The sequence below is a fragment of the Vigna umbellata genome, chromosome 7 (assembly GCF_029865625.1).
Source record: "Vigna umbellata cultivar VRB3 chromosome 7, Vumbellata_1.0, whole genome shotgun sequence".
Lineage (NCBI taxonomy): Eukaryota > Viridiplantae > Streptophyta > Magnoliopsida > Fabales > Fabaceae > Vigna > Vigna umbellata.
This window is the reverse complement of record NC_142171.1, coordinates 31,230,630-31,244,148: the sequence shown is the minus strand read 5'-3', so window position 1 is coordinate 31,244,148 and position 13,519 is coordinate 31,230,630. Positions and strand designations below refer to the sequence as shown.

The following is a 13,519-nucleotide window of genomic DNA, read 5'->3' as shown; positions in this document are numbered from 1 at the left end:
GAAGAGAAATCAGTATTTGGAGGATTTTGTTTGACGGAGGACACATGTGTCTGGTATGAATCTTTCTCTCATCTTCTAGACTCTCTGAACATTCCCTCTGCTATTTCCTACTCACTCTGAAATAATTCTCTGCATCAGGGTGGATCATTACGCTTCCAGATCAACCATCACCGACCCATTCCATTATTCTATTACTATTGCATTGTTGCTGTTTGGTTGTAATAGAATAGAAACTTCACTTTACAATAAAAAGAATTACATATGTTTCATTGGTGTTATTATCCCATTTCATTGATTCATAAAAAAAGTTTATTTTTTATATATCGTTATATTTATAGAAATATAGATATAATACAACATCGATCTACAAATTAGAATGAGTTGCCCGGGACTTGAACCCGGAACTAGTCGGATGAAGTAGATATTTTATTCTTTAATAAAATTCAATAATAGAATAAAACAAGAAAAAATCCCTCCCCAAGCCGTGTTTGTAGTTTTCATTGCACACGACTTTCCGAATAGATTTAGGGAGAGTGGTTGAATGAATTTGAGAGGATTTAAAAATAAAATTTTTTGTTTATTTGAATGGATTTGGAAGTAAATTTTTTTAATCTGTCACATCGTTCAAATTCTATACTAATTTTCACAAAAATTTTCAAATTCACTCTCACTTATCTTCAAATTCACCCAACTAAACAACAATTTATTTTCAAATCCTCTTAAATCTACTCAATCACTCTCCTTATATTCATTTAAGTGAACAAAGGTTAATACTCTTGTGTAAACGGTGGTGGTAGCCTTTGTAACTCTGGGAAGCTCTTAATTTCTATGGTTCAAACTTTTTCATTGATGAAAATAACATTAAAATCACGATCTAAATCACGGTTTTTCACCAAGTAATTTTAAAAAGTAGAAAATGATTATTGGAAGCGATATTTTGAAGTAAAAAGGAGTGGTCAAATTGGAAGATTTTGAAAAAATCAAAATAAAACGGTGGCGAACTGAAGCAAACGTAATGCTGCCGTGTAGCTATTTTCTTTTCCTTCCCCAAAGCCAACTGTTTTCCTCCTAAACCACACCTACTTTTCTTCCCTTCAATTCTCTCCAACTTCCACATTCATTTCTTCTCTTATTCAATCAACCCTTTCCTGTTTGGTTTCGCATCAACCTTTTCGTTTGCTCCTCTTCTACGGAACCCAACCACGGTAATAATCCTAACACACCTTTTTCTTCTTTTTTTATTTTGGGCTTCGCTTTTCTTTCGTGGTTTGAATTGTTGAATGATAGTTACAGTGAAGAAATCATTGTTGTAAATCCTGATTGTGTTCAGTTCTTATGAATTCATTATTTTACTTGATTTTTGTTGAACATTTTGTGTTCTTGTTATGCATAGATTGCGATTGGATTTGGATGTGTTGAGATAACAGGAGGAGAAGGTATGAGCGAGAAGCTGAGGAGTGGAAGTGGTAGTTCGAGCTCAAGTTTGAACAGCATATCTCTGGAAACAGAGGATGACCAAACAATTGCAGGCATATTGGCAGAGGACGAAAATCTGAAGGCAGACAATATGCTTGGAAAGAGACTTTCACATTTAGATTCCATTCCAGTAAGATGCTACAATCATGCTTTTCTTTTCTTTTCCTGTATTTTGTTTGAATATCAGAATCATGCTTTATTGTACAGGGTTTAAATTAGGTCGTTAATGTGTGTATGTGGTGATTTAGTTATTGAAGGAACAGAAATCAGGCTTAATACTGCCACACTTACGTTTTGTTGTTAATATTCATGAGTTTTGTCACTAAGCTGTAATTTTAAAACCAATTTGACACTGTATTATATTTGTTTTGGAGTAATATGATATTAGAGTGTTAAGTTCATGGACTAATTCATAATTTTTATACATCCACTACTAAATCAAAATTTTGGTTTTTTTCAATGACAAAATTGCCATCATTTTACACATTTGGACCACATTGATTATTTATCCATCATGCATTATTATTTGTCTTTTTCGTTTAAATTACCAATTTAGTCCTTGAACTCTTAACTAGTGGCAATTTAGATTTTAAAGGGAAAAAAATATGATTTAGTCCTTAATTTAGTAAAAAGTACAAATTGGTCAATGAACTTTACAACTTAATATCAAATTGGTGTTCAAAAAATACAATGGTGATCTTACTCATTTAATGACCAGATAAGAATTTTCGTTCTTCTAGATAGGGCTTTAATTTAACACCGGTTTACTCAAATGATTATTTACCCATTTATTTATTTAAGTTCTTATAAATCTTTATTTATTTCTTATTTCATATGAAATAACGTAGTTTTAGTCTCTCCAAACAAAACTGAAAACTTAAACGAAAGCTTGTATAATGAAATATTAAAATCATATCATATTATTAGATACAGCAGTTAAAAGTAAATAAAAATTTTAAGGAGACTCGATTAAAGAATCAGAAAACCAACTCCTTTACACTAGCTGGATTCAATTATCAAATTTCTCCCTTTGATAAGTGATATGCAAATTCTTCTAGTTTAAACCTTTGTACATAAAAGTAAAATATCAGAATAAAAATATGTTTAAACCTTGTAGTCACCCTTAATTATATGCTTTTTTGTTTTAGTAATTTGATAATGTAAGAGATAAGCGAGAAACTACTCTCTCGAGATATTAGTTAATGGTAATCTCCTATTTTTTTTTTCTTTTCATGTGAAATTTTTATATTGAATGTGGACCCTCCCACATGCTTAAGGGACCATAGTCCTTTGCATATGGATTAACATATAACAATCTCTTTTTCCCCTTAATCATGAGAAAAGTAATGAATAAATTGTCAAATTGAGGTGATGGATATGTTTGGCAATTGAAACTGAATGTTTAATGGACAAAAGATACCTACAAACTTGACCCTAACCAAGATTTGGAATATGCAATGTTTGGTTTTTCTGTGGAAATAATTTATGAAGGGATAATGTTGAAATTAAGGATATACAACAGTGCACCTTCTTTGTTTTTACGCATGACCGAATTAAAAAATGAAATTGAAACATAATTTCCTTTTACCATACGACAAATGCTGTTGAAGGGATTTCACATTTACAGATTAAATTCTTATTGATTTTCTCCTGATTGTTTAAGCATATATCAAAACTATTCTTTGCAATGAAGTCAGGAAGCGTTTTATGCAAATATAACTTGCTGAAAAATATGCTGTCACAGATTAATAGTTCTCAGAGCTTTATTATCAATTGTCACTAGAGTGGTCTCAACCAATATCTTAAAATGTTTTTAATTTATACCTATTAGAAATTTTTCATGTAATCCACTCATACAAATATCCCATGTAAACTACTCTGACCTATACCCTTTGTTATGCCTTTTCTCGTATGTATACTACTATCTGCATTGGAATGAGAAACTAATTCAGTGTGTTGGCAGCACACTCCCCGCGTTAATGGAGAAATTCCTGATGTAAACGATGCAACATTAGACCACGAGAGGCTATCTGAAAGGTGACTGGCTTAATGTACTAGGATTTATTTTAGTTTTGTTACCAGACCAATGATATGTTTTATTTACAAATTTGCTTTGTCTTTTCCATGAAATTCAATATTTCCTTCCTTGTGCTTTGTATGTTGAAATTGAAATTAATCAAGTTTTTATGTTTACAAAAGCAAACATGTTCTATCTTCTCAACATTGTTACTGTCATAATGAGAAGAAGGATAGATAATATGCTATTTGGGAATTCTATCATAGTTCTATTTTTCAACTCCCATGAGGCTTTTTGTATTTCTCTCATTTTTGTAAAAGGAAGCACAAGTTGGATTCAAGTTATAACTTGATTGACAAGTTTGTGTGTGTTACGTGTCAATGATAATGGCTTAGAAGCGTCGGACAGGGCATAGTTTGTGTGGACCAAATTATTTGCTTTGTATCTTTTATGCGTAAGGTATTTTGTTTTACTTCAGAATTTTGCTCCAACATTTTCTACAGGTTAGTTACATATGATTTGGCAGAACTACAAATGGAAGGTGATGGGAATTGTCAGGTTTTTTTCTCTTCTGGGAAAAAGAAATTATATGTCATGTTATAGTCTCTCTGTCATTTGGTACTTTTGTTATATGATCCCTTTCCTCTGATAATATTTTCTCTAATATCTGCAAAATTTTACTGGACAGTTTAGAGCATTAGCAGATCAGCTGTTCCGCAAGTCTGATTATCACAAGCATGTTAGGAGGCAGGTTATAAAGCAGGTGTGCTTGTTGCATAGTTCTTCTAGTTCACCGTATTCTCTGGTTATTTTGTGTAAGTAGGAAGGGGATAAAACTTTACTAGGATTCTCACGTTAAAGATTTACAGCATATAAATAGAAAAAGAATAATAACAGCCTATTTCTAAATAACAAATTATCAGGATTTAGATAAAACTTTACTATAATTCTCACGTTAATTCTCCCTAGTTCTAGGTATTTTATTTCCTATCAAAATTTGAATTTAAGACCGAAATTCTGGCCTTCCTTGTTTGCTACATATTTAAAATTTTGGGTTCAATATTGTTAGGAATCCAGAATTGAAAAGAGGAAGAAGAGTAATATTCTTTACTGGATAGACTGAAAAGAACACAAAATAGGATAACACTCTCCTCCAAGGGTTTCCCCTTCACAAAGAGCCAAAGCTCAATCTACAAAATTAATCCCAAAGTCCCCTCCATTTCAGGACCCCCCAAACTATATAAAGGAAACCTCACTCACCCTAACAACCTAACTAACAACTACTTCCTAATTTGTTTCCTTCTATCTTGCACACCTTATATCTTATCATTCTGTTTCCTTCTATCCTGCACACCTTATATCCTATCATTACACACCACTGCAGAACAACCTTGTCCTCAAGGTTGGTACACTGAATCTTGATCCCATGAAAGTGTGATATTGTCTTATCATTGGAAGGGATCCCACTGGCTACTGCCTGAAGGCTTGGGTGGTGGTCAATATGAGAGTGGTTTTTGTATACCAGATTCTGAACTCAGTAATTTGGAATCCCAAAATTCCAAAGGCATCGATGTTCCAATCATTATCACATCTAAGTTCAACCATGAATTCTTATTCATATTATGTAAATTTGATTTTGGGAAAACTTGTTGCCTAGCTGCATCTCCACCTCTGATAGGTTTCTGATAAAGAAACCTTATCTCTCACCCAACTAACACACGCAACAGAGCACAAGTTCTGTATAACCTCTGACTTTATTGATATCCAAGAAAGAATACAAGAATGAAGTAATCTGAGAGCCTAATCTCCCCCAACAAGACTAACAGTCTGTTTATACACTTCAATTGCCAAAAGTCCCTCTCCTCTCCCCATCTCAACAATTTATACAAAAGTATATTCCCGCTCTTCCTAACTGTTAACACAGTTAGGCAACTAACTCCCTCTAACTGTTAACTAACAGTTAACTAACCTCTCCTCCTCCTTACATACACTCTCAACTTCCTATCAACCTCCAACTCTCTTTATTGTTGCATCCCCTTCCTCCTCCATCATAATATATTTTTCTATTACACATCTCACTTCTGTTTTGGTTCTTTCTTCACTACAGAGGGTGTGATCCTTCATTGTTGACCCTTCTCCCACCCCTAGAGCAATTTGCATATCTCTAACCCAGTCATGTGGTTCCTGTTGTGGCAGCCGAATTTGAACGTTAGATTGCAGCCCTACAAAGAAATATCCCTGCCATTGGTCTTCTGGTGTTTTATATGTTTGTGACACCAATATCTTGCATTCTTGGATGAGTTTTTCCCCACTCAAAACAGTTGCATCTACTACTCTATTCCCAGACATAATAGTCACAATGTTCCCACCACCACATTCTGCTTTCTTTCCTCTGTCTTCACCCTTCTTCACTGTTTTGACATACACACCACGACCTACCACGTTATCTCCACTAAAAACAACAACTTTTGCAATTTTACTTGGAGAAGCAAGAGTCACAACATTACCATCATGGTCTTCATCTGATGTATTTTCCCTACCAACATTTGTCACATTATCCACCCTTATAGCAGCAACTTCTGTGACTTTCTCAACAACATCACAAACAATGTCTCCATCACAGTTTTCATCTTGGCCTTCCTGTTCACATATATTTTCTTCTCTCCTATCTTGCCCTCTAACTCTTGCAAAACAATCAACACTCAAAGTAGCAGTTTCTGACACTCTACTCCCTGATGTAATGGTAACAACATTCCCCTCACGGTCTTGGTCAACTCCGTCCTCTTTACTGATAACTGTTTCTCTTTTCTTCTCCCAATTGGTTGAATTTTATCCTTCATTTGAGGGTTGCTTGACTTTCTTGATGTCTAGCAGACTATCTTACCTAGCAACCCTATCCTTCTTTACTTCTTTCTTTCCTTTCTTGATGTCATGAAGAAATTCCTCTTTTCCTCCCTTTCTTGCTCTGTCAAGAGATTTCTCCCTTCCTTTTGAGTCCCTTTCTTGATTATGGTATTCCAATATCATTTCTTTCAATTCTTGGAAACTTCTTCTCCATTATGCTATCACCCTTTTATGTTTGCTGGCCCCCCTCTCCAAAGTATTGACTCTTCCTTCCATGCTTCCACCACTTCGTTATTCGGCAGGTCATATCAATTTGTTAGGAATCCAGAATTGGGAATAGGAAGAAGAGTAATATTCTTTACTGTATAGACTGAAAAGGAACACAAAATAGGAGAGCACTCTCTACTCCAAGGGTTTTCCCTTCACAAAGAGTCAAAGCTCAATCTACAAAATTAATCCCAAAGTCCCCTCCATTTGAGGACCCCCCCTCCCCCCAACTATATATAAAGGAAACCTCAGTCAACAACATAACAACCTAACTAGCAACTACTTCCTAATTTGTTTCCTTCTATCCTGCACACCTTATATCCTATCATTTTGTTTCCTTCTATCCTGCACAACTTATATCCTATCAAATATGTTTTTAGTCTGTAAACTTTGACCTGAAATTAGAATTTTTCCCTATCCGAAACTTTGATGCATTTTGATGCCTGAAATTAAGAAAATGAATGGACATAGTTTTTTTAACTCAATTCGTTAAATTCTTTTTACCCGTCATCAAATGCGTTTTCCAGCATTTATTGATGTGGGAACATGTCAAATGGTGTAAACAACTCAAATACTAGCATGAAATGCATTTGACACATCAAAAAAATTTAACGTAATTGGGTTAAACGGACTCTATCCATTCATTTTAAAGTTTGAGAGCCAAAATGTATCAAAGTTTCAGATAGGGAGGAATTCCAATTTCGTGTCAATGTTTAGGGACTAAAAACATACTTAACCCTAAGTTTTTTAATGAAACATCACATGACTCACACTCTTGGCCCTTTTTCTTCCCTTCATGCTATATGTGTGTAATCGTGTATTCATAAATGGGCAGTCTTTAATAGTATTTTGCTTTCTGAGTGGAAGAAGGCATTAAAGTCTGTTTCTTTACTAATCTTATATTATTATTCATCTTTCTTATTTGGCTTTGTTTTGTTTTGTTTTCTCCAGCTAAAGCATCACAAAAAATTGTATGAAGGTTATGTACCAATGGAGTACAAAAGCTACTTGAAGAAGATGAAAAAGTTAGCTGATTAATTCTGCTTTGATTTTAGAGAGCATGTAGCATTTATAGTAACTCTAATTCAATATCTGTGTATTGTCTGCCAATAGATCAGGGGAGTGGGGAGATCATGTTACACTACAAGCAGCTGCAGACCATGTAAGTTATCTAAAGTCTATAGATCTTTTATCTTAAATCATGACAAGTTTCATACTTTTTCCCTCTTAATTACATATTTGTTGCCAATTTGTTATTCTGAGAACTATGATGTACATCAAGAGAACAGTGTATACCAGACAAAAGAAAAAGCATAATTATGTCAGAAATCATATTCTCAAGCCAAAAATTATTTTAACGTTTCATTATGTTCTACTATTTCTAAAGAAAGTTATTGTAAATAATATCTCTTTTGATATTCCATTCCAATTATCACCAAAAAAGTTTTTCTCACCTTTTATGTTGGTGACCCAAATTTAAGGCTCATGAATTGCTAGAACAAGAGATAACTTCCAGCTCTGAAGTTTATCGTATTCTCGTTCATCCAAGCTCAATGATAAAAATGAGTTTTGTTTACCAAAATAAAGTGTTTCACGAAGCAAAGGTCTTCCTCTTCCTATACGAAATCATTTCCAAAAGTCTAAAATTTAAAAATTGAGAACATAAGAGCACTTTGAAAATTACAACAGCTTCAGATGATCTTCCCACCGCAAGTAGATCCTTGAAGAACATTACTGGTCATTACTATAATTGTTAAATTAAAAATGACTAAGGAGAGAGTTTTATAACTCAATGAGGTTACTCAAATGTGAAAACTTAAGAAAATTTAATAAAACTAAATTTCTGGAAGATTTTCTAATTCCTTAACATAGGTGGGAGACGTATTTTTATCCTAAGGTTATACTTGATACAATATATATCGTAGGCTTGATTTCAATTTCTCTTTCCAACTCTTACGTAATCCCCCCACAAACGCAGCACACCTTCTCTCTCCAATAACAGATAATATTAGGCCCTAAACTGTTTGGGCGCATCCCATTTAGAAGATAGATTACTATCACTGCTTCACTTCTTCTGACCCATACGCAGAATCACAGTTTTACCGTTGGTCATAATTCTTACTTCTTCATGAGTAGGGCTTTGACTCCTATACACGAGCTAATTCCTGCCTTGCAAAGTGCCCATGTGATCTAGAGTAATTTAGGGTAAACTTAAGGCCAAGATTGTACGCCCATTCCTTCTTTGCTGAAAGAGAGAAAAATAAATGCGAGATACTGAAAACTACGTACAATAATCCCAATAAATTATGTCAATAGAAATTCTGTTTTGTATGGAATAGATAGATTTTTCGTAGTTTATATTAGGCTCACATTTTGTTGTAACTTTTTTGTGTGGGTGTTACGTACCTGAGTACGTAAACTAACCAAATACAACCTTTCACTCTCTCTCACACGGAATAGAACAATAAACGAATAATATTGGATGAATGAATCTCTTTTATTGATGGTAATATCTGAATAAACAAGAATAAACAATAATTGGGAGCATAACCTCCTTCAATTACTTTGAGAGCATAACCTCCTTCACAAGACAATAATGTCTGTCACAAAACTCAATAATCAAAAGCTTGTCTTTAACCCTAGACTCTAACTTTATTTATACTAATTATTTCCCGCCCATCTCTTATTAAATATTTCTCTAGAATATATTTAATATAAATATCCCTATATTTAATATTTAATATAAATATTCCTATATTTAATATTTAATATAAATATCCCTATAAATATCCCTATATTTAATATAAATATCTCTTCGTATATTATCCTAGCATATATCCTTAATTATAAATATCTTATATTGAATATTTCCCTAAATATATATTTATTTACTCTAATTAACTTATACTATATTTATTTACTCTAATTAACTTATACTATATTTATTTACTCTAATTAACTTATACTAAATATTCTCCTTCAATTATATACTTTCTAACTCTTATTATTACCCCTACCTTAGATCGTAACATTACACCCCGCTGCAAAACAACCTTGTCCTCAAGGTTGGAAACGGGGAGCTGGATCTCATGGCTCCTCATCAATTCATGTCTGGAGGTTCGGGTGGTGGTAAAACCTTCTCTAATGTCTTCCATTCTTCGTCCAGCATTCTGGTTACCACTTCTCCTAAATCATAAGCCCTGAGAGAATGGTTTTCAATGTCTTTCAGTACTTCACGTCGCTCTCTTCCTTCTGCCCGTGTACCAAACACTGCAAGCCCCCTGTTCTTTTTGTCGGCCCATCTCTTCACAGACTCCATTGTTCTCTCCAGGGTATTGATTCTTCCATTTGCCCTTCCTTCCAAAGTCTTCATTCTTCCTTCCAATACTAGACCGTTTGGTTCAGGTAGTTTTCTCACGCTCGGTTCTGGCCGGCTCCTCCCATTCGACTCGGTAAGTCCTCTCTCTATAGGTTCCGTCCGTTCTTTCATGTTCGGATCCAACAGTCTGCTATCGTTCGGTTCTGGCAGTTCGCTCACGTTCGGATCCGTTAGTCCACTATCGTTCGGTTCCAGCAGTCCCTTCCCATTTGGAGCTTGGACTTCATGGCGTATTCCACTCAACTCTGCCTTCAACCTCCTTAGGGAGAACTCCATGTTCTTTAGTCTCTGCTCCATGCTCTCCAGTCTCCCTTCAACTGCATTCAATCTTCCCTCCATGATGTCTTTCACTCGTCTCTATTAGGATCCGGCAGGTCGGACCAATTGTTACGTACCTGAGTACGTAAACTAACCAAATACAACCTTTCACTCTCTCTCACACGGAATAGAACAATAAACGAATAATATTGGATGAATGAATCTCTTTTATTGATGGTAATATCTGAATAAACAAGAATAAACAATAATTGGGAGCATAACCTCCTTCAATTACTTTGAGAGCATAACCTCCTTCACAAGACAATAATGTCTGTCACAAAACTCAATAATCAAAAGCTTGTCTTTAACCCTAGACTCTAACTTTATTTATACTAATTATTTCCCGCCCATCTCTTATTAAATATTTCTCTAGAATATATTTAATATAAATATCCCTATATTTAATATTTAATATAAATATTCCTATATTTAATATTTAATATAAATATCCCTATAAATATCCCTATATTTAATATAAATATCTCTTCGTATATTATCCTAGCATATATCCTTAATTATAAATATCTTATATTGAATATTTCCCTAAATATATATTTATTTACTCTAATTAACTTATACTATATTTATTTACTCTAATTAACTTATACTATATTTATTTACTCTAATTAACTTATACTAAATATTCTCCTTCAATTATATACTTTCTAACTCTTATTATTACCCCTACCTTAGATCGTAACAGTGGGATACAAGGTTCTTATGCCCACGTTGAGTAAGTTTGGAAGCTCATGTTACAAATATCCCTGTTAGGTAGGCCATCTCAGTTCAGAGTAGGAGAAAGACAAATAACTTGTTAGAAAATATTTGGTTGCTATTATAGAGCAGAAGATCATAGAGGAAGTTAGTTAGGTGATCTAAGCCATGATGAGGCTCTCCAACCCAAGGCTTTTGCTTTGGGGTTGGCCTCTGATGAAGGACTTGTGTCAGATGCTGTGTCGTAACAATTTGTTATTCTTCTCCCTCGTTGTAATTTCCCAGTTTTAGGGTGATCATTTTGGTTTACTATCCATTGCCTTTTTTAATTTGTGCCTTTGTTTATTTAAAATTTCCATATTAGGATTTGTTTGCTGTTTATGGTTAAAATTGACTTCTGATTACTAATGGATTTTTCGTCAGTTTGGTGCCAAAGTTTGCTTAGTCACCTCTTTCAGAGACACTTGCTATGTTGAGATCCTTCCTAATGACAAAAATCCCACTAGAGGCAAGTATTGTTAATGTTGATTGGCGCAATGTTTTGTTTCATTTGTCCATGTATTAGTAGTGGTGTGTTATTATCGCAAGAGATCTTATAATAGGGAATGCCTATTGTCACTCGATTGTATGTTTTCCCATTCCCATTCCTCTGAGTAAATTTTATAACGATTTTTGTAATTATTGGTTTGATTAATAAAACAAAGAAGTGTATATTAGATAAAAAAAAATTAAATTGGATTCCCCTTGAACTTTAGCTTAGCCATTGAGTGAAAATTATTTGGTATTTTAATCATTATATCATGAAAAGTCAGACCACAAGAACTATTTTCCATCCTTAGCTTTTATGTTTTGTTTTGGTTGATTGTGATTTTTTTTGTGACCTGTAGAGCTATGGCTAAGCTTTTGGAGTGAAGTGCACTATAACTCATTGTACGCTACTGGAGGTAATGATATGCCTAATAGAATAAATTTGAAATGGAATTTTGTTCTTTCTATCGCTATATTCTTTTCATACCTTCAGAAGTTATACCAAACAAATAAGCTAATTGTTTTATTTGTTGAATGATATTACAGATGTTCCGCCTAGAGTACCAAAGAAAAAGTTTTGGCTCTTCTAGACTGACGAAACATATTAGAAAAGCCAGTTTATGCATATTATTTTAGCAACTACCAAACTTGTACAAACCACAGAAGTATAACCAAACTCTGAATTTATCATTGTACAGTTCTTATTTTCTACCAGGTGGGAGTATAAGTATGTTATAAGATGTATGTCAGCTTGATTTAAGTAGGGTTTATAGAAAACTCAGGTCTGAATCAATTATAATATTGGGTTAGGATAGTTCAATCCACAATCTTTTTTCAAGTCAATTCGACTTGACATAACCAAATCGCTTTCAGATTGATTTGGATTGAGTTGCCGGGTTAGTTATTTTCTTATACAAGAAAACACATAAGAAAATTACAAAAAATTAAGAAAAAATGCAGTGGAGGAGGAATGCATCCATGACTGGTAACATCCTATTTTCATGTATTCAACCTCAAATTTGCATTAAAGATTTAGGTTTAATTGTGTTTTTAATTCCGATCATCTACTAGATGTGTGGTTTTAATCCTTTTAGTTTAATTACTCACTAAAATGTAGATGTGTGCGGGACATGTGGGAGGATATTCTTGATGAACAAGCTGTGTATATATGTAATGAAGGGCAACAAGGAAGAAATATGACAGATAAAATGATGAGTATCTTTATAATGTATTATTATAGTGAATAGTGGATGGTTACCCATACTCGCCTGAAACATTGCTACTCAACAATAGAAATCTTTACGAAGAGAATTCAGAAAGTGACTAGTTTTAAAGAGAGAGAACACAACTTTTTCCGTACCCCTCTGTTCTCCTGTACCTAGATTTTATAATTGATTTCTCACGCGTAATCCTTTCGGGTGAATTGGTTATCTTTAATCCTTGTGCTCCTCCTATTTCCCACACTAACTGCAATATTAGACACCTGTCCTTTGTTTATAACATAATCATCTGAATTTTTCTGAGTTCCAACTTCCCCTTTGTTGATATGCCATTACCTCCTTCATTAAAATCAACCATGTCTTCAAGGTTGTAATGTGGGTAGATATGTTGAAATGATAGCCAATCCTCCCATGTAGCATGTGCATCATCTAAGCCTTCCCGCTTCACTAGTACTTTTTGCACTTGTTGCCCTCCATTTATAATAATTCTAGTTTGTATAATCTTAACCGGTTGAAAAATTCGACCAATGTCATTTGAGCATAGGAAGGGAAATATAGGGTCCATGGTGATCTCCATGACACGACTTTAATTGTTAATAATAAAAAGAACATGACATATTTTGGCATAGGGTGAAAGAAGCACTTCATATGCCACAGGACCTATTGTTTTGCATAATTGGAAAAAGTTCAAATATCTCATCCCTAGCTTTTCATTTTTTCTCCTCATTTCTTGTAGGCATAGTATCATTAGTATCT

General features: G+C 33.9%; 1 protein-coding gene across 1 annotated transcript; it reads left to right on the top strand.

The window, feature by feature from the left end:
- The first annotated feature begins 990 nt into the window (after nt 1-990).
- On the top strand, nt 991-12,287 carry LOC124848769 (Cysteine proteinases superfamily protein). The gene is made up of 10 exons (XM_047326552.2): nt 991-1,205; nt 1,394-1,606; nt 3,440-3,513; nt 3,997-4,051; nt 4,182-4,256; nt 7,556-7,629; nt 7,718-7,766; nt 11,439-11,523; nt 11,903-11,959; nt 12,090-12,287. The coding sequence occupies exons 2-10, from the start codon at nt 1,439-1,441 to the stop codon at nt 12,131-12,133; spliced, it is 681 nt and encodes a 226-aa protein (XP_047182508.1). The 5' UTR covers nt 991-1,205; nt 1,394-1,438; the 3' UTR covers nt 12,134-12,287.
- Nucleotides 12,288-13,519: the final 1,232 nt, after the last annotated feature.